The sequence below is a fragment of the Salmo salar genome, chromosome 15, assembly GCF_965601325.2.
Source record: "Salmo salar chromosome 15, fSalSal1, whole genome shotgun sequence".
NCBI lineage: Eukaryota > Metazoa > Chordata > Actinopteri > Salmoniformes > Salmonidae > Salmo > Salmo salar.
Window position 1 is genome coordinate 91,667,655 of NC_138305.1, and position 22,211 is coordinate 91,689,865.

A 22,211-nucleotide genomic window follows, 5' to 3' on the forward strand; every position below is an offset into this window, starting at 1 on the left:
ACACCCACCCGTAGCACGCGCTTCTGCAGGTATATTTCACTGGTCATCCCCAAAGCCAACACCTCTTTGGCCGCCTTTCCTTCCAGTTCTCTGCCTTCCCCGTAGCTCAGTTGGTAGAGCATGGTGTTTGCAACGCCAGGGTTGTGGGTTCGATTCCCACGGGGGGCCAAGTACGAAAAAAATGTATGAAATGAAAAAAAATGAAATGTATGCATTCACTACTGTAAGTCGCTCTGGATAAGAGCGTCTGCTAAATGACTAAAATGTAAATGTAAAAATGCAAATGACTGGCACGCATTGCAAAAATCACTGAAGTTGGAGACTTATATCTCCCTCACTAAATTCTAGCATCGGCTGTCAGAGCAGCTTACCGATCCCTGCAGCTGTACACAGCCCATCTGTAAATAGCCCATTCAACCAACTACCTACCACATCCCCATATTTGTTTTTGCTTTTTTCTGCTCTTTTGCACAGCAGTATTTCTACATGCACATCTGCACATCTATCACTCCACTGTTAATTGCTCATTAATTTTGTAATTACTTCACCACTATGGCCTATTTATTGCCTTACCTCGTTACTTAATTTGCACACACTGTATACAGATTTTCTATTGTGTACGTTTGTTTATTCCATGTGTAACTCTGTGTTGTTGTTTTTGTCGCACTGCTTTGCTTTATCTTGGCCAGGTCGCAGTTGTAAATGAGAACTTGTTCTCAACTGGCCTACCTGGTTAAATAAAGGTGAAATAAAAAATAAAATAAAAAACTAGACAGAAAATGGCATAAAAGCATAAAACACAGCAGTTGAATATTACATTTAAATTTGTTAAAAAGTACATGTTGTTAAAAACAATAGAAACAACCATGAATAAAAGTAATTTTTCTTGTAAAACATCCAATCTGTAAAAGCCATTTAAAATGTGTACAAATTATTTAACAAAAGTAAAACATTTTTAAGACATGAAAACATTGTCACTTTGTTAAAAAGGTGTTTTCGGTCCTTTGTACAAGCTCGCCTCCTCCTGCTCTTCCGAATCAATAACCGTCCTGTCCCTCGGGCCCAGACGAGATCCCTCCCCTAGGCGCCGCAGCGCTGACAGACCGTGGCCACCGGTACCTTGGGTGTTGTGGGGGACCCTTCGCCTAGGGTCAAGGCCCCCTTTCTTCTGTACCACCCCAGGGCTTACGTGGGTACCATGGCCACGGCCTGGGGGGTGGTCTCTACTCGAACTTATTTCAGTCCAAGTCTAGCACTAGTGATATCCATATGGTCAGGAGGTTTTTCAGTCGTGCTCGAGGCCCTTTATAGCCCACGACTGATTTTCCCTGGTCGGCCAATGTAGTCAAGAACTGGCAATAAAGTTCGCGCCGATCAACCGCGGTCGCCAACGGGAGAGTACGCACAAGCTTTCGACAGTGTTTCCATAAATCGTCGAGCAAACGCATTATCAAAATGCGAATAAAATACAATTATATAATTTTGCACAATTTCAACATTTGGGCCTTGCCATTTTTTCTTACTCTTACTACCATTGTATGAATACGGGACGTCCCCTTTTCGTTCAGTCCGCCAATCAGAATAGCCAGGTTGGAGAGACGTCATCAGAGAGTATCGGGGTAGAAGCCCGTGGTTCTCCAACCCGGTGGTAGTCTACGGGGAGGAAGGACAACACAGGTAGGTGACCCATGATTCATATTTTAAAGCCACGAGTTATCATTCTCCACTGTACGACTTCGCATGCGCCACGAATGGTGACGCTATGATTACGTGTATATTTATTGTTTATAGCCAACATTGTGTATGCCAATTGGTCTACTACCAACTATTAACAAAAGCACAAAGACTGGTTGAACAAAAGACAAGTCAACTGCCTAGGAACCGGCATGCTTACTCCTATGTTACCGTAGCCTACTGCATTTGATGATACCATGTCAGTAGAAGTAATGCCCTGTCTTATAATGAATAGGCCTACAGTATTTGTTTACATGTATGTTAGGGAATATTAGATGGCAATGCTGAAGAACAAGATTAGATGAAAAAAGTACAGTAGCCCATAGTATCATAACGTGTTGGATTACCCACCAGTACAAAGGCAACGGCTTTGTTGACAATGGAAGCTAGGCTACAGTATTACCATATCCTGAGCTGCAGTGTGCATGTCTGGCAATAACCGGTATCGGAGAAAAAATAAAGAAAAGACTGCTCTGCTCTTCCTTTGCATGGAACATTCGCGGCAAAAATGACCCCGCGAAAGTTCTTTATACACGTAGGAAGGGGGAGAAATGAAACCAGCTGGCGGTTATCATTAGTTACCACAGCCACAAAGCTGAAATGGGCTAGATCTTAAAAATGCATACAAACAAAAATGTGCTTTTTGGTTGTAGTTTAAGGTTACGGTTAGCAGTGTGGTTCGGGCTAGGGTTAGGTTTAAAATCAAATTTTAAGAAGATAAATTGTAGAAAGAGGCGTTTAGCCAAAATTAGGACTGTGGCTATGGTAACTAGTGATGACCCAGCGTGTCGAACTCAGAACTAACAGAGGCAGGGAAAGCAATGTGGTTTGCACGTTTTGCAAACGTGTGCCTGCAATATTCTCCCATGGATCCGATCATTTGAATTCGCCTATGTAACACACCCATATACTTACACAATAATGAAACCTAATAAACTACCCGTTGCATTGGCAGTTTGCCTTTTCCGAGTCCTTCAGTCTTATGATGAACCCTTAAAGGGGTCTGTTTAATATTGTACAACCAGTAGGCCTTTATAAAGGATAGCCTAATATTACTGAAATAAGTTGTGTAAAATAGTAGGATTGATTTGGAGAAGAACTGTCCTTTGACTATTGCCACACAACAACAAAAAGTCAAGCAGCCCTTTCTCTGTAGAACAAAAGATTGAGTGGCCTCATCAATTGGTCTGTCTACCCCAATACCCCATGCTGCCCCCTGAAGGGGAACAGGGTTGGTTTAATTATGGAATAGGTTTGTCAGTTGTTATGACAACATAGAGCTTTGGACCTTCCTATGAAAGAGTGGTCCCGATCTTCTTTTTGCCTGATTGGGGGCTGTTATGGCTTCAGATGACAGATAAACTGTTGTCAAGAAATCAAAATGTGACACTGGTAATTACAAATTTGACCCAAGAAAATATAGTCTTAAATACAGAAGGATTGTCATTTAGTTGTTGGTGTATAACATTTGAAACCAGTACTTTTTATAAAAAAATGATTACAGAGGTTCAAATGTTATATTTGAAAGAAATGCTATAATGTCCATGTGAAACGTCTCTGTTTTTATGTCAGTTTTTAAATAACAGAAAAATGGCGACAAATGTGGACCTGGACCAGACCCCTGATGCCACTGCAGAGAAATGCAGCCGTTTTGAACTGCTGGACTGGCTCAATAAGACCCTGGACATCAAATTCACCGAGGTGGAGCAGATATGCTCAGGTACTGTCTCACTAGGTCACACAGCTTCATTGCTATGCTATAGCAAGAATCCTAGAGCCGTCTACAATGCTTTTATCATATAGAAAAATGTAGACTCCTGACACTTAGTGGACAGGTACCTTTCTCTCTAATGTCTGATGAAAAGCACACGTTTCACTACAGCAGGGGCCTCCAACCTTTTCTTGCAAGAGAGCTACTTTAAAAAAAAAAATGAAACCTGTCGTGATCTACTCCTTATTTTCTAGCTTTTAAATAGGCCCATTATTTTCTCTTCCTCTCCCCTGCAAACTCTTCCCCGGGTCCTTAGTGTGCAAGAGAAAGTAGTGCACCATGTTCTCTGCCATTTAATTGTCAGATATTGTGTTCGGTAGGTCTTTTTAAGCCAATAGTGACTAATCGGGAGTGGGATTATGTCAGTGTTACGTTAGTTAGAAACTAGCTGGGAGCTTGCCGTGTCTGATACTTGTGAGATTTGATTATGACAGTTTGCGGTGGAAAATGTGAAAATTGCATGTACTTTCAGAATTGTTACTCATAGTTGGGCTGCGAGCTACTGGTAGCTGGTGATTGACCTGTTGGAGACTACAGGCTATTCTGTCCTGCTCTCCCTGGTTACTAGAGGGTCTTAAACGTCTTTTGTGTGGGTGTGGTGTGAAGGTTCCTGCTACTGCCAGCTGATGGACTGGATCTTCCCTGGGTGCATCGACCTGAGCACAGTGAAGTTCCAGGCCCAGGACATGTCAGACTTCCTCCACAACTACAATATGCTCCAAGCTGGCTTCAACAAGACTGGTGTTACCAAGGTTTGACTACACCCCATTTTGTTTCTGAAAATAAATTACTTACACCCGTAGCTTTTTGTCCATCACATTTAAGTCAAGGATATTTTTTATTGTATGTTAATATTTTATACATGGGGAGAGGGATTCTCCCTTAGTTTCTTTGTGTTATTTGCTTATTGTTCTAAATCCCTCCCCTTTAGCCTGTTCCAGTGGAGGAGCTGATAAACGGAAAGTTCCAGCCCAACTTCATATTCCTGAAGTGGTTCAAGAGTTTTTTCCAGGCTAACCTGAAAGGGCAGGTGTATAACCCTGTAGAGGCTCGCCAGGGCCAGGACATCCAGCCTGCCAGATTCCGCTTCCGCTCTCCTCAGAGACTTCACCTAGAGGACTGCAATTCTGCCAGCCGCAGCCCCAGTCAATCAGGTGTTCATTATTTTACATATAATGGGTTGAAATATTATTTGCTCTGTTTATGACCGTATAATCAAGATAGCTTATTGTTGATCTTTTTGTGTTAATCTATTTGTGTTTTCCTTTTTTCGACAGGGGGGTTGGAAACCAACACGGATGAAGAAGCTTTAGGGAAGTATCAAAGGAAACGTATTATTTATGAGGATATATGGAGGGAGACTTACTCCTGGGTGGGGGCCAGCACTCTGGGAGAGATCTATGCCTACTGCAGTCTGTGCGATCTTAACTTCAACATCTATCACTCAGGTCTGTTTGACTTGAAGCGTCACTCACAGTCCAAGAAGCACAGCAAGCTTTCCCTGGCTGCCAGTGATGTTACCCTAACGCCAGACTCAGGGAAAAGCAGACAGGGCAGCTGCAGCGACCTTCCACCTTGTAGTGAGTTGGTCTTTCGCTTCATTCAAGCCAACTGTGTCTCTGGTCCCTCCGCGGCTGAGGACCAAGTGTCTACCAGATACGGCCAGTATGTCCTGGGACTACAGTACCCAGAGGACATAGTGAGTGCCTGCCAAAAGACTCCTTACTGCATATACATGTACGGAGGAGTGGTGCTAGGGCAAACTGACATGGCTTCCGTAGTTCTAGTGGGGTATTTTGATGAAAAGGCAGCCAGGCACTGCATCAGGCTGTTGGATGTTCTGCAGCCTCCAGATGATGGCAATGCTGGAGAGAAAACAGCTGCAGCTCTGGTGGAGACCTTGGAGAGGTTTGGGCTTCCTGCAGCTAACCTCGCTGCTCTCTACTCAGATGGTAATGGTTCTGCCTCAGAGCCAATATGCTCACAACTCAGGGAACTCAACCCCAACATAGTGGTGCTAAGTGGGCTGTATGGAGTGGCTGATGCAGCCTGCCATGCTGGGGTGTCGGAGCTCTCCACTCAGGCCCAGGAGCTTATTGTAGATATCTACTCCCACTACTCCTCCTGCTCCACCAAGGATGACAACCTGAAGGAACTGTTTTCCAGCATTAGCGGTACTGATGGCCTCACCCTTCCCCTCACCACCTGCTGCCTTAACTTCTGCATGTTAGTCAGGAAGGTTTTGGGAATGTGGACCGATCTCATCTCCCACTTCAGCTCCTGTAACAAAGAGGATAACATAGATAATAAAGCTAAGCTCATCTGCACACAGCTGCAGGATCCCAAACTCAGGGCTATCTTCATGTTTCTGGACCAGGCCCTAGAGCCTCTCCGTGTCTTCCAGGAGCGACTGCATCACCATGAGGGCTCAGCCCGGGCTGACTTGGTGCAGATCCTACAGGATGCCAGCGGCCTCCTGCGCTCCTATGCCTCCAGTTTCCTCCGTCCTCAAGCCGTCGTGGACTTCCTCAAGGAACGTGACACCTTTCTCCTCAAGACCACAAAGTTCCACCTGGCAGGGGCAGAACTGAACGTGGGTGGGGCTGTAGTGGAGGACTTTCTGTGTGAGTTATCAGAGACAGGAAGTGAAGCCCTGAAGTTATTACAGGAACAGGCTCTGTCCTTCTACACAGCGCTCACAGCCAGCGTGGCGGAGGGGCTGCCTCTTAGTGACGGTGTGTTGAGGAGCATGGCCCAGCTACTGAGCCCTCAGGGCAGGCTGAAGGTCACGGGGAAGGCTGTGGGAGAGCTGGGGGCCAAATTGGGGCTCTGCAGCTCACCCGAGGAGATCAGCCAGTTGAACAAGGAGTTCCTGGAATACCAGCTGGCAGAGGAGGGAGAGGGGGACGAGGGAGAAAACAGATGTGATGGAGGGGTCCAGAATGACTCGGCAGCACCCTCACTGGAGCAACATTGGAGCACTGTGCTGAAGGCTTCTGGGTCGACCACCATCTTCAGGAAACTTGTTTTGACCCTCTTAGCCATGCCCTGCCCCCCACTTGAAGCTCAGAAGGTCTTCACACAGGTATGTGAAAGATGAGAAGCATCACACACTTGTATGTCATTGCATGCCTGCATGGAAGTTATTGCGTTGGTACTGTCCCATTTATGTACTTACAGTGCCTTTGGAAAGTATTCAGACCCCTTGACTTTTTCCACATTTTGTTACGTTACAGCCTTAATCTAAAATGGATTAAATAAAAACATTTCCTCAGCAATCAACACACAATACCCCAGAATGACAAAGCCAAAACAGGGTTTTAGATGTATTTTTAGATACGTTATTTACAGTATTGAGACCCTTTGCTATGAGACTCCTGGAAACCTTGCACCATCCCTACGATGAAGCATAGTTGTGGCAGGGACTGGGAGAATAGTCAGGATCGAGGCAAAGATGAATGGAGCAAAGTACAGAGAGATCCTTGATGCAAACCTACTCCAGAGCGCTCAGGACCTCAGACTGGGGTGAAGGTACACCTAAGCACACAACGACCCTAAGCACACAGCCAAGACAATGCAGGAGTGGCTTCGGAACAAGTCTCTGAATGTCCTTGAGTGGCCCAGCCAGAGCCCGGACTTGAACCCGATTGAACATCTCTGGAGAGACCTGAAAATAGCTGTGCAGCAACGCTCCCCATCCAGCCTGACAGAGCTTGAGAGAATCTGCAGAGAAGAATGGGAGAAACTCCCCAAATACAGTTGTGCCAAGCTTGTACCGTCATACCCAAGAAGACTCGAGGCTGTAATCGCTACCAAAGGTGCCTCAACAAAGCACTGAGTAAAGGGTCTGAATACTTATGTAAATGTGATATTTCGGTTTTATTTAAAAAAAAATATTAGCAAAAAATTCTAATACCCTGTTTTTGCTTTGTCATTATGGGCTATTGTGTGTTGATTGATGTGGGGGAAAAATGTAACCAATTTTAGATTAAGGCTGTGTGTGGAAAAAGTCAAGGGTTCTGAATACTTTCCAAAGGCAGGGTGTGTGTGTGTGTGTGTGTGTGTGTGTGTGTGTGTGTGTGTGTGTGTGTGTGTGTGTGTGTGTGTGTGTGTGTGTGTGTGTGTGTGTGTGAGAGTCAGTCAGTCAGTCAGTCAGTCAGTCAGTCAGTCAGTCAGTATCTGCATCTATATTATTTGTGTCTGTGTTCTCAGGCTGTGGAGAATGGGGATGCTGCCCAGTTCGCTGACAGTGTGACAGAGAGTGAGCTGGACTCCATTCAGGAAGTAGACCTTACCAGTGATAGCACTCTCTCAGACAACAACAGTGTCAACGGGCTTGGCAGGAAGAAGAAAAATCGAGGTCGTTCCAGAAAGATTCCATCAGGTACGTTATTTCATCAGGGGACTGGGATAGGAATTTAATAGAATGTGATATAATTATAATAATGAAGTGTATTAATAATGTGTTGAGTAGTACCCACAAGAGCACTCAAATGCTTTTTTAAGGTACAGCTCCATTTTGGTTTAGCATTAGTTTGTGTGTGTACCGATAAGCAGCTTATCACGTGGATTAGCACATGAAAGGGTTAGCTTTAATGGGTTGAGATGTACAGGATGGCGGTAGCTCTCCATTGTTAGGGTAGCATGAGCATGCTTCACGTTTACATTTCTGGACAGTCTTATAGAAGTTGTTGTGTAAGTTTAACAGAGTGAATAGACAGATTTATATTTTTTTGTGAGAAATCATTATTGTTATTTAAAGGGGATGGTATTATCATAGAGGGGAAACTATCAACATACCATACCATTGGTTGAGTTAGCTGTAATTGTATGCCTCTCATATGAATTTCAAAACATGTGCATGCAAATACCCTGACATGGGCACTGTCACATATTAGAAACCATTTGTCATCATCTCTGCATGTGTGTGGTGCCATTAGCATTGTCTGGTATGCACAAGCTTTGAGAGCAAAAGTGCATTTTGACATGACACCCTACACAGCACCAAAACAGCTACAAATCTAATCATCTAATATTGTAGTCATGATGCCATATTACAGTAGTATATGGGTTGTAATCTTTCACTGTCCATTGATTCTCTGTGTTTCACATACTTCTATCACAGGATCCCTGTTAATAATGGAAGCATCAATGTGTTGTTTTCCAGAGGGGAATTACCTTAATGGGACAGTGAAGCCATGCACAGTGCGGCTGCAGAAGATAATCAGTAAGAAAAGATATTGACAGTTACTGAAGATGGTCATTTGGTAATCATCTAGATCACTTAAAGGGGAAATCAGCAGTTGCTACATCCATATTTGGACTTATAAATGAATGATATATTCCCATTGATTCCTGAAGAATATAACTTCTAAATGCCTCATGAGCTTAGTTCAACTGTCTTTTCCTATCAGAACCCAAAATATAAGCTTGTTTTACTCCAATGTTTGTAAATGTAAGCAAACACTGTAATGTTTGCCTTAAAATGATAATGTTGATATCATGGATGGTCAGTCCTTGAATCCATAGACTTGTCTATGAATTTTAAAGTGGTTCCATTTCTCCAGCTCTGTCCCTCAGATTTCTACCGAAACAGTGGCGGGGACGACACTTTGTTATTGTTTCAACTGCTGATTGACCCCTTTAAAGCCCAGTGCAGTGATTTTCCTGTGTTTTCTATGTATTTCCACGCTATGAGGTTGAAATGATACTGTGAAATTGTGAAAACGATAATAATGCCCTTTTAGTTTAAGAGCTGTTTGAAAAGACTGCCTGAAATTTCAGCCTGTTTTGGTTGGATGGAGTTTCTTCTTCTTTTTGACCATTTTAATTGAAAACAATCACTGTAGGGTACTTAAGAAATGATTTGTTATTGAGATAAAAAACAGCTGTATTGGACCTTTATACTCCATTTAAGCAGTGTACAGGTGACACATTACCAGAGAATGCTTCACAATTTGCCTACTGCTCTTCCCATGGTTGGGGTTAATTCCATTTCAATTCAGTCAATGCAGGGAGTAAACTGAAATTCAAATTTCCCTCAATGCTTTTCAATGAAACCCTGTTTTTTTAGTTATCTATGCGTTGTCTTTTCACCTTTTGGACAATTTCAGGCAGAACTCATGTATTTTCTGAATAAAAAATGTTATTTGGTTTAATACAATTTGTGTTTGTAGATGGACCAAAGAATGAGGACAATACTGTGTTCGTTGAGGATGATGTCATTTGGACAAATACTATGGAGGTAATGTTTAGTATTCTTTTTTCTTTCTTTATTTCATGTCTGGCAGTATTGGGTGAACCAATTCGACAAATATGGTAACTTAAGATTTAGCTAAGAGTGACGTTATTGTTTTGTTGGGACTCATAATCAACTTCGCATAACAGAGCTTCCCGGTAGAAAACAGACATCGATATTGGAGCCTGTGCTTGTTTTTACTATGTTCTTACCTTGCTGTAGTGGGGGGGTGACAAATTAAACCCCAAATAAACTGCATGTGACAACACCTGACAATGGAAACAATATCATTCTTTCAAATCAAACAAAGCAAAGCGTTCATGGATCTTTTGTGTGCATGGATGTCTCCAAATCTTGACATTATGGTAAACTTTTTTCTACAGGCCTCGTTAAATAGAGGTCAGCAGTATGCTTAACACTGCTGTTGCTTGTCCAATCAACCATTCTTTAAGAATTTACATTCTTTGAATTCAAAAACCTTAAACTCTGCCTTTGACAAGTGCATGCCAGCTTTTCACCCTTGTCTAACAAACTAACCTCATCAGTAGCTTTTTTTATCTTATTTTTATTTCCATTTTTTTCACGTGGGTCTGCTTTATGGTTTGTAGTAGTGGGCTAGTTATTGGATGTGAGAAGGTGAGTGTGTGTGTGAGTGCTTGAATGCGTAAATGTGTGTGTGTGTGTGTGCGCGATGTGTGTAATGTGTGTGTGTGCATGTGTGTTGTCCCTCAGGGCGACATTAAGGGCATTTATGGCTGGGAGAGCAGCTTACGCCAGAAGCCAGAGGCGAGAACTGTATTTCATGCTGGTGCCGGTGCTGGTGCCTGGGCCAAGCCACAGGTTCTTGACAACGACAGCAAAAAGGACCAGGAGTCCGAGGCTGCGACGGTAGGTACTGTCAGAGCTCCTACCTGTGATGGTTGGTGGGCAGAGATACCTGAGGACAGGCTCATTGTAATGGCTACGGTATCAAACACATGGATTAATTCCATTCCAACCATAATAATGAGCCCGTCCTCATATATCTTCGCCCACCAGCCTGTAGGAGAGCCCCTCTGGCGAATGGGACAGTAAAAGGCAAGAGAACATGTATATTTCGTTATAAGGGTGTGCTTGGCTGTCATTGGCACATCATCATTGCTGTGCGTGGCTCTTGTGATTCGGCTTCTAACATTCTGACTTCCCTTCTAACACTTTTTATGGACATGGTAGTCTCCCATTTCCTCACCTTTATCATTCTAAATACTCTGAAATTGTGCACCATGGTCAGCTGGATTGGGTCGCTTAAATAAATGCTGACAAACCAAGTACCAGAGTAGTGTATTACATGTGTGTATATATATAAAAAATTATTAAAGGATATTTACAATTGTAGTCACACATTAGACAACCTTTCAAGTGTTTTTGTTTACATTTTTCTGGTTAATCTGTAAATGTGTTTGTCATTGTCTTCAGACTATTTTATCTGTATTCAAGCATAAATATTTTTGATTTTCAGCCCCTGAAGAATGCGAATCAAACATCAGCATCCAATGTGTCTCCTCCGAGTCGCAGGGCAGCAAAGAAGGGCGTTGATTACCAGGTTCCTACTTTTACGACAATTAGTATCACAAATATTTTCTATGCATGGCAACATGCTTCCTTATCATGTAAACCCATGTGAATAACCCTCCATCTCCCGGGGTCTCACCCTGTAGGATGGGAAGGGTTTCCCCACTGGAGAGCTGGTGTGGGGAAAGGTGAAGTGCTTCTCCTGGTGGCCTGGACTGGTGGTGCTCTGGAAGTCCAACAAAACACCGCCTGTATCCATGCGCCGGGTAGAGTGGTTTGGAGACAGCATGTTTTCCGAGGTGAGGACTTGACTTGACTCGTTGTAAATAACAAGATTAATCTGCAGAACAGATTGATGTTTAATCTGAATCCTTCCTTTGTTTTGTGTTTCAGATCTGTACAGAGAGGCTTCTGCATTTTGCAGCTTTTGCAAAGTGCTTCTGCAAGAATTCCTATGCCAGCTTTCCCACCTACAAAGATGCCATCTACCAGGTCCTTGAGGTAGGGCTGGAATTATTTTATCACTGTATAACATTCTAATGTAAAGCTCTGTACATCACTGTTTATTACCTTAACATATATATCACAATATTCCATACTGTATAATACCACAAAGCACCACATCACTCACTCACCACTCATATTTCATGTCTATGCAGTTGGCTGGTGAACGCTGTGAGAAGTTCTTTCTTGCAGCGGGGAATAAACAAGAGGAGCTTAAGTTGATGCTGGACTGGGCCCACAGTGGATTCCAGCCCACTGGACCAGATGGGTTCAACCCCCCAGCCGCTGGTATGTGTGATTTAGATTGAAGTTGCTCCTAAACGGTGATCTCCCCTAAAATGGTTAAAGAGGATTGGGGGAGGGGAAGCTGACCAAGCTCTGTACCTAGGTGAAACTTCACCCCGTAGTGCTTTGTGTTGCTTCTATTATATTTCCACAACAGGGTAACACTTATTCCTGTGTAGTAACACTGTAATTACACTTGTATTAGCAGGTCATCTCAGTTTCTTTTTGTTTTGTTTCATTCCCAAAGATTTGATGGCAGAATCTTCAGACTCAGACTACCAACCCCCATCTAAGAAGAAGTATGTGAATAAGAAGAGACCATCCTCTGGGAATCTGGTCTACAGCAGAGGTAAGTCCTATACCCACCGTAATCCATATTCATTAATGAGGGCAGTTTTTCTAATTACTCTGTCACTAAATAATTATATTTACATAAATTAAATTCCTTTTTTGTTGTTCACAGGGGCAATGGTACAAAAGGTTATGAAAGGCAAGAAAATTGAAGGTATTTCGATTTCTTTCCACTGTAATTGTACTTTCTTGCTCTGTATTTCTCTGCGCTTTTGAAAGATGGCATATAATGGAATCAGTCATTTTACTATACTAATGTATACAATTAATTATTGTATCACCTCAGAATTCTGTTTATCATGTGGAACCCCACAAATCCACACCTTCCACCCACTGTTTGAAGGGAGTCTCTGCCAGAAGTGTAAGGTAAACCAACTGCGTCTTCTTATTCCCTTAATGACTGTTCAGTTTATTTATGTAAACGTAGACATGTTAGGTCATGTCTGCTTATCATTTGAAAGATTGTTGACATTAATTACCCTCGTCCCCATGGTAAAGCTGTCCCTTGTAACCTTTACAGGAGAACTTTATTGAGACTTTGTACAGATACGACGAAGATGGCTACCAGTCCTACTGCACTGTTTGTTGTTCTGGCCAAGAGGTCATTCTGTGTGGCAATGCCAGCTGTTGCAGGTAAGCACTGCTCAAGAGTACACTTTCCCCTCTCTCTTCTGTCACTCCCATTTCCTCTTTTACATGTATATCCTCTCTGTCGTTCTCTTCCTCTCTCAGGTGTTTCTGTAAGGACTGCCTGAACTTTTTGGTTGGCGATGGAACCTTTAACCAGCTGAAGGACGTGGACCCATGGAGCTGCTTCATGTGCTTACCATCCCAGTGCAACGGATCACTCAAGCTACGGCCTGACTGGAGCGTGCGTGTTCAAGAGTTCTTCGTCAACAACAGTGCCCTCGAATTTGAACCCCACAGGATGTATCCCTCCATCCCTGCACATCAACGCAGACCCATCCGGGTATTGTCTCTCTTTGATGGGATTGCCACAGGTTTGTACATTCTCAATATGGGCTTTCATTCTTCTTGGGGAGATTGTTACAGATGAGTGATTGTGATGTGTTGTATGAGGATATATGCAATAGCAGGTGTTTCTTCTGTTATCTGACAGGTTACTGTGTGCAGAAAGGTCAGGGTTTGGTCCTTGCTGTGTCTTTTTTAGGTGTGGTTAATAGTGTTGGGTGGCTGTGTATGACCATTGTGCTCTTGTAGGGTACCTGGTGCTCAAAGACCTGGGCTTCATCATAAAACGCTACATTGCCTCTGAGATCTGTGGGGACTCGATTGCTGTGGGTATGATCAAACACCAGGGCCAGATAGAGCATATCAACGACGTACGCACCATCACCAGGAAACATGTGAGTTCAGCATACACACACACACACACACACATTCATGTTAGAACACATTACAACACACACACACACTCCTATGGTCATTCTCTACAAAAATGTGCTATTTAGAACCTAAACGGGTTCTCCAGCTGTCCGCATAGGAGAACCCTTTGAAGAACCCTTTTTTGGTTCCAGGTAGAACCCTTTCCTTTTGGAACCCTTTTTTCTAAGAGTGTAACCTTTGTGTGTCTGTGTGTTTGCTTTAGCTGGCTGAATGGGGTCCTTTTGACCTCCTGATTGGAGGAAGCCCCTGCAACGACCTGGCCTGTGTCAACCCTGCTCGGAAGGGCTTATTTGGTAAGGAACCTCCTGACTTCAAAGTAAAAAGAGTGCTTCTACTAGACAATGTAGAGAGCAAATGTCTGAAGCACTTTATCCAGTCCGTTTTCACATTATTTTATCAGCAGTTAACGGAGTAGCCAACTGTTACATGTACATGCTTACCTTTCCATTGGCCTAGTAAAAGTGTTTTAATGATGTTTCATTGGTTTTCTCTGTCTCTGTTTCCAGAGGGCACAGGCAGGCTGTTCTTTGAATATTACAGGATGCTGACCATGATGAGGCCAAGGGAAGATGATGATCGGCCATTCTTCTGGCTCTTTGAAAATGTGGTGGCCATGAGCGGTCATGACAAGGCTGACATCTGTCGCTTCCTTGAGGTAAAAATACTAGGTATTTCTATAAGAAGACGCTATTTCATGGTCAATGAGGCCTGTCTCTCTCCGTCTTTCACTCTCTGGCTCTTTCTCACTCTCTCTGTGGTCAATACATTTTCCTGTATGTTTGCGTATTCATTTCATAATGACTAATAATCTCATCTGTTTCCAGTGCAATCCCATCCTGATCGATGCAGTAAAAGTGAGCCCAGCTCACAGAGCTCGCTACTTCTGGGGAAACCTCCCGGGCATGAACAGGTAAACATACAGTTGAAGTCGGAAGTTTACATACACTTAGGTTGGAGTCATTAAAACTCGTTTTTCAACCACTCTGCAAATTTCTTGTTAACAAACTAGTTTTGGCAAGTCGGTTAGGACATCTACTTTGTGCATGACACATGTAATTTTTCCAACAATTGTTTACAGACAGATTATTTCACTTATAATTCACTGTATCACAATTCCAGTGGGTCAGAAGTTTACATACACTAAATTGACTGTGCCTTTAAACAGCTTGGAAAATTCCAGAAAATGATGTCATGACTTTAGAAGCTTCTGATAGGCTAATTTACATAATTTGAGTCAATTGAAGGTCTATCTGTGGATGTATTTCAAGGCCTACCTTCAAACTCAGTGCCTCTTTGCGTGACATCATGGGAAAATCAAAAGAAATCAGCCAAGACCTCAGAAAAAAAATTGTAGACCTCGACAAGTCTGGTTCATCCATGGGAGCAATTTCCAAACGCCTGAAGGTACCACGTTCATCTGTACAAACAATAGTATGCAAGTCCATGGGACCATGCAGCCGTCATACCGCTCAGGAAGGAGAAGCGTTCTGTCTCCTAGAGATTAACGTACTTTGGTGCGAAAAGTGCAAATTGATCCCAGAACAACAGCAAAGGACTTTGTGAAGATGCTGGAGGAAACATGTACAAAAGTAGCAGTATCCACAGTAAAACGAGTCCTATATCGACATAACCTGAAAGGCCGCTCAGCAAGGAAGAAGCTACTGCTCCAAAACCACCATTAAAAAAAGCCTGACTACTGTTTTCAACTGCACATGGGGACAAAGATCCTACTTTTTGGAGAAATGTCCTCTGGTCTGATGAAACAAAAATAGAACTGTTTGGCCATAATGACCATTGTTATGTTTGGAGTAAAAAGGGGGAGTCTTGCAAGCCGAAGAACACCATCCCAACCGTGAAGCACCGGGGTGGCAGCATCATGTTGTGGGGGTGCTTTGCTGCAGGAGGGACTGGTGCACTTCACAAAATAGCTGACATCATGAGGTAGAAAAATTATGTGGATATATTGAAGTAACATCTCAAGACATCAGTCAGGAAGTTAAAGCTTGGTCGCAAATTAGTCTTCCAAATAGACAATGCCCCCAAGCATACTTCCAAAGTTGTGGCAAATGGCTTAAGGACAACAAAGTCAAGGTATTGGAGTGGCCATCACAAAGCCCTGACCTCAATCCTATAGAAAATTTGTGGGCAGAACTGAAAAAGTGTGTGCGAGCAAGGAGGCCTACAAACCTGACTTAGTTACACCAGCTTTGTCAGGAGGAATGGGCCAAAATTTACCCAACTTATTGTGGGAAGCTTGTGGAAGGCTACCTGAAACGTTTGACCGTAGTTAAACAATTTAAAGGCAATGCTACCAAATACTAATTGAGTGTATGTAAACTTCTGACCCACTGGGAATGTGAAATAAATAAATAAAAGCTGAAATAAAATCACTCTACTATTATTCTGACATTTCACTTTCTTAAAATAAATTGGTGATCCTAACTGACCTAAGACAGGGAATTTTTACCCTGATCAAATGTCAGGAATTGTGAAAAACGGAGTTTAAATGTATTTGGCTAAGGTGTATGTAAACTTCTGACTTCAACTGTATATACAACTAACACATAGACACATCCCCATACATCTACACACACTCCTACTGATAAACACTAACACATGCACTCTCAATATCATGTTGTTTTTCTTATGTTCAACTCATCTACATGAAGTAAAATTACTTTAAGATGGTTTGGCAGAGAGTTCACTGACTGTGTGTTTCTCTCCTTAGACCTCTAGCTACCTCTCTGGATGACAAGGTGAACCTGCAGGATTGTCTGGAGCTTGGACGCACGGCCAAGGTACACTAATAAGCTCTTGCGATTTAGATGGTTTTATAATTCAGTTGAGCCATCAGTTCTTCACTGGCAAGAGAGGTTGAAGTTAAAAGTTTGAAGTTCAGATTAATTCTAATGTATATTTTCATATGTATGAATGAGTTTCTAGCATCAGATGGGATGTCCATATTTGAAACATGGTTAAAGCTGTGATTGTTATGTCTGTTCTTTCCCTTATAGTATAACAAAATTCGTACCATCACCACCAAGTCCAACTCCATCAGACAGGGGAAGATGGGACCCCTACCTGTCGACTTTAATGGCAAGGAGGACTACCTTTGGTGCACAGAGATGGAGAAGTAAGCCTTTATTATTGATAGTAAAAGGGTAGGGGTGGACAGCGTAGAATATAGAAGTGATTACAGTGTATTAACATTGTTTTAATTTGTTATCGTTACCATTCTTATACCATGACTGTTCATGGATACGGCTCTCACTTGTCAATGGTCTTAGTTAACGGAATGTAATCTGTCATTTCTGGTACAAATACACTTACCTTCAGGTTGTTTTGACATTGTTCTAACATTTTCCACGTTATGTGATTGACCTTCCTGCAGGATCTTTGGCTTTCCCAAGCATTACACTGATGTCAACAACATGGGTCGGAGCCAGCGGCAAAAAGTACTGGGCCGATCATGGAGTGTACCAGTTATCAGGCACCTCTTCGCTCCACTCAAGGACTACTTTGCCTGTGAGTAGGAACCTCACGTTCCTGTATGCTACACTGTAAACAACAACAGCAACATGAAATGGCTGATTGTTGGAGAGGGGAGGATAAAAACAGTATACTTATCCTGCCCTGCTTCTCAGTGAATGAAATTATCCTGTGTTTATCAGACTGACCTTAATCATCTTAGTCTTTTTGTACCACTGTCTGTATTGTCTGTTTTATTTGTTTTCAGTTAATGAGCAGCTGTTTCAATGCAGTGTGGTCATAGGATCACAGTATTCCCAATGCACTGACACTTTTTGGTTATTTCGGTTTGTCTGGAGTAGTTCACATTTGTCAATCATGTATTTGATGTTTTGTTTACATTTGGTCAATGATGGTGAGATCGGACCTCAAACCCTGCCCACTATCTACCTCAGTACTGATCTGTGTCTTAAATCTGCAGTTTTCTGTATTTTAATTACATTTTATAAATAGTCATAAAATCCTATTCACTTGTAAATATGACTGAACCCTCTAATGTTTTCTTACTTGTTTGGAAAAAAAGATCCTGAGAATTGAAAATCTGAAATTCATATTCAAACTAAGGCAGAAAATGTGCCTTGAGTGTTTGTTTGTATTTTAACTTGGCCAATATTCACCATTGTTATTCTCTCTGTGGTGCTAGAGTATGTTTAGGTTTTTAATGATAGAGTTGGTCACAGGACACACATTTTGACTTACATTGTCTCACTTGCCATCTATAGGCTTTAATTTGGGTGATATAGTCAAGCATGTGGATACTATATACAGTGAGGGAAGAAAGTATTTGATCCCCTGCTGATTTTGTATGTTTTCCCACTGACAAAGAAATGATCAGTCTATAATTTTAATGGTAGGTTTATTTGAACAGTGAGAGACAGAATAACCCCCAAAAAATCCAGAAAAACGCATGTCAAAAATGTTATAAGATGATTTGCATTTTAATGAGGGAAATAATTATTTGACCCCTCTGCAAAACATGACTTAGTACTTGGAGGCAAAACCCTTGTTGGCAATCACAGAGGTCAGACGTTTCTTGTAGTTGGCCACGAGGTTTGCACACATCTCAGGAGGGATTTTGTCCCACTCTTTGCAGATCTTCTCCAAGTCATTAAGGTTTCGAGGCTGACGTTTGGCAACTCGAACCTTCAGCTCCCTCCACAGATTTTCTGTGGGATTAAGGTCTGGAGACTGGCTAGGCCACTCCAGGACCTTAATGTGCTTCTTCTTGAGCTACTCCTTTGTTGCCTTGGCCGTGTGTTTTGGGTCATTGTCATGCTGGAATACCCATCCACGACCCATTTTCAATGCCCTGGCTGAGGGAAGGAGGTTCTCACCCAAGATTTGACGGACATGGCCCGTCCATCGTCCCTTTGATGCGGTGAAGTTGTCCTGTCCCCTTAGCAGAAAAACACCCCCAAAGCATAATGTTTCCACCTCCATGTTTGACGGTGGGGTCATTCTTGGGGTCATAGGCAGCATTCCTCCTCCTCCAAACACGGCGAGTTGAGTTGATGCCAAAGAGCTCCATTTTGGTCTCATCTGACCACAACACTTTCACCCAGTTGTCCTCTGAATCATTCAGATGTTCATTGGCAAACTTCAGATGGGCATGTATATGTGCTTTCTTGAGCAGGGGGACCATGCCGGCGCTGCAGGATTTCAGTCCTTCACGGCGTAGTGTGTTACCAATTGTTTTCTTGGTGACTATGGTCCCAGCTGCCTTGAGATCATTGACAAGATCCTCCCGTGTAGTTCTGGGCTGATTCCTCACCGTTCTCATGATCATTGCAACTCCACGAGGTGAAATCTTGCATGGAGCCCCAGGCCGAGGGAGATTGACAGTTCTTTTGTGTTTCTTCCATTTGCGAATAATCGCACCAACTGTTGTCACCTTCTCACCAAGCTGCTTGCCGATGGTCTTGTAGCCCATTCCAGCCTTGTGTAGGTCTACAATCTTGTCCCTGACATCCTTGGAGAGCTCTTTGGTCTTGGCCATGGTGGAGAGTTTGTAATCTGATTGATTGATTGCTTCTGTGGACAGGTGTCTTTTATACAGGTTAACAAGCTGAGATTAGGAGCACTACCTTTAAGAGTGTGCTCCTAATCTCAGCTCGTTACCTGTATAAAAGACACCTGGGAGCCAGAAATCTTTCTGATTGAGAGGGGGTCAAATGCTTATTTCCCTCATTAAAATGCAAATCAATTTATAACATTTTTGACATGCGTTTTTCTGGATTTTTGTTGTTATTCTGTCTCTCACTGTTCAAATAAACCTACCATAAAAATTATAGACTGATCATTTCTTTGTCAGTGGGCAAACGTACAAAATCAGCAGGGGATCAAATACTTTTTTCCCCTCACTGTATAATGCATGCTTTTTTTCTTCAAAGAAAAAGTTGCTGAAAGCCAGTCCTAACAGCTTTGATTTAAATAGTAAGATGTGGACATTCTCCCTCTCTCTTGGAGCAATGGGCAGAGGAACGGTTTTAATTGCAAATGCCTACTAAACAACTGTTTAAAACCCAGGAACAACACATGTGTAGAACTATTTTTCTCCTGTAATTATTATTAATTCTTTAATATTTCAAAGGGAGCTGGACAAAGCTCTGAGGAAAGGAATACATCATAAACGTTGTCTCGTAATCCTTTCAGTAAATCAGACAGGCAGCGTGTAAGTTTGAAAGCAACTATTTTAAAATTCCCTTGTATGTTCTTAGGGTGTTGATGAAGGTCACATGGAGGGCCTAGTCATAAAATACCCACTTCGGTTTCATGCCTGTGTTGGACGTGTGCTGTTATGACCAGTAGACTGTGTTAAGTTGAAGTGATGGTTTTAACCGCACTGTTCTGTTCATCTCTCGCAACAAGTTTGTTGAAATATATCACAACACAACCATCTTTCATAGAACAACTTGAAGTTACTCTACATTCTGAAATCATAAGTACTGTTTGTCATTTGGGGTTATTGAGATTCTTAACTCATTATCAGTTTAGTTTTGAACCCTTGTTCCCCTCCAGCATCCATACCTTCCTCTCATGCTGTGTGTCGGTTCCATACCTTCCTCTCATGCTGTGTGTCGGTTCCATACCTTCCTCTCATGCTGTGTGTCGGTTCCATACCTTCCTCTCATGCTGTGTGTCGGTTCCATACCTTCCTCTCATGCTGTGTGTCGGTTCCATACCTTCCTCTCATGCTGTGTGTCGGTTCCATACCTTCCTCTCATGCTGTGTGTCGGTTCCATACCTTCCTCTCATGCTGTGTGTCGGTTCCATACCTTCCTCTCATGCTGTGTGTCGGTTCCATACCTTCCTCTCATGCTGTGGTCGGTTCCATACCTTCCTCTCATGCTGTGTGTCGGTTCCATACCTTCCTCTCATGCTGTGTGTCGGTTCCATACCTTCCTCTCATGCTGTGTGTCGGTTCCATACCTTCCTCTCGTGCTGTGTGTCGGTTCCATACCTTCCTCTCGTGCTGTGTGTCGGTTCCATACCTTCCTCTCGTGCTGTGTGTCGGTTCCATACCTTCCTCTCGTGCTGTGTGTCGATTCCATACCTTCCTCTCATGCTGTGTGTCAGTTCCATACCTTCCTTTCATGCTGTGTGTCAGTGTGGTGACTGACATCAAACTTCTCTTAACTCAGAGACCGAACACATACTCGATACCAAATGTGTTTTTTCTTACCATTTCTGTTTTTAATAAGCACCATCAGTTGAACACCGTCTGGACTGTGATTTACGTACATAAAATGCTGGCCTTATTAATTTGTTTTTTTAAATGAAACAGAAGGAATGAACAATATCGTTCTGTGTACTGTATGTTTTGATAATACTTTTATACCAATACCTCAAATGTTATGTTATAAGGGTCTTCACTAGACTCCTGTTGGTGCTATGTTATTCAATTGTTTTCTTATTTTCTTGCATGGTGTGTTTAATATTGATATAATATTGGTCAGGTTGTATAAAACATGTCTAGTTGTCCACAGACTAGTTTAATGTATAGTTGTCACAGTCTCATTACTCCATGTAAAGCTTTTGTCCCACGTCTACAGTCATGTTAGAGATTAGAAATAAACTTCCCAAATTGTATTATTTGTACTTTGTCCTTGTTGTCAGTCGGTTAATTTATTGATTTTATATTATAGTGTGTGTGCACTTAAAGCTTATAGGTGGCCTCTGGGACCATAGCCTGTTGTGTACACGCCAAGCCTGTAGGTGAAATGTGCTATTGGGGTTTTATACAAGGCCATATGTTAATCTTAACCTGAACAAAGAAAAGAAACAGTGGTGTGAAGAAGATCATGTAAGAATAATAGTGGATCAATATATTAGTAATACGTTGTATTCTTGTTTGGCAGTGTACACAGATGGTTTGAAGGATCCCCATTGACGTGAATACAGGAACAGGTGTATTTATTCCTGAGTTTGATGTTAATCTATGCAAGAGATTAACAAATAATAAATCGGTATATTCAACAGAAATGGAAGCAATCATTTTTGGATTGCAATGGATAGAGGATGTCCAACCAAGAAGAGTATAAATATGTATGGATTCTGCATCAGTTTATGTAGTTTAATATCAGGAAAATCAGAGCAAGAGGATTTATGGTTTGAAGTTATTACGATTTTGTTAGAATTACAAAGAAATGACACAGAGGTTGGATTCCTGCTCATACAGGAGTCAGTGGAAATTATATAGTAGATACTGTATAATTGCAAAGAAAGCAATGTAAATGAATAAAGTGGATATGCAGGTGCAGCTTGGTAGAGGAGAGGTTAAAATGTTGATCTGAAAGACTGGGTTGGATTGCTGGCAGAGGCAATAGGATGCAAGTTCTAAGG

At 42.4% G+C, this 22,211-nt stretch overlaps 1 protein-coding gene across 3 annotated transcripts; it reads left to right on the top strand.

The window, feature by feature from the left end:
• Positions 1 to 1,575: 1,575 nt before the first annotated feature.
• On the top strand, positions 1,576 to 21,458 carry LOC106572465 (uncharacterized). Of its 3 annotated transcripts, none has more exons than XM_014146675.3 (25): positions 1,577 to 1,677; positions 3,307 to 3,454; positions 4,112 to 4,257; positions 4,437 to 4,659; positions 4,783 to 6,590; positions 7,718 to 7,889; positions 8,631 to 8,732; positions 9,682 to 9,749; positions 10,476 to 10,631; positions 11,242 to 11,325; positions 11,441 to 11,593; positions 11,688 to 11,795; positions 11,954 to 12,086; positions 12,331 to 12,432; positions 12,547 to 12,588; positions 12,721 to 12,800; positions 12,955 to 13,067; positions 13,167 to 13,435; positions 13,656 to 13,801; positions 14,044 to 14,134; positions 14,348 to 14,496; positions 14,666 to 14,751; positions 16,570 to 16,639; positions 16,856 to 16,974; positions 17,233 to 21,458. In XM_014146675.3, the coding sequence occupies exons 2-25, from the start codon at positions 3,325 to 3,327 to the stop codon at positions 17,372 to 17,374; spliced, it is 4,692 nt and encodes a 1,563-aa protein (XP_014002150.1). In that variant the 5' UTR covers positions 1,577 to 1,677; positions 3,307 to 3,324; the 3' UTR covers positions 17,375 to 21,458. The 3 variants fall into 3 exon arrangements, with proteins under 3 accessions (XP_014002152.1, XP_014002150.1, XP_014002151.1); XM_014146676.3 differs by having other exon boundaries at positions 8,673 to 8,732; XM_014146677.3 differs by lacking the exon at positions 10,476 to 10,631 and having other exon boundaries at positions 1,576 to 1,677.
• The last annotated feature ends 753 nt before the right edge of the window (positions 21,459 to 22,211 follow it).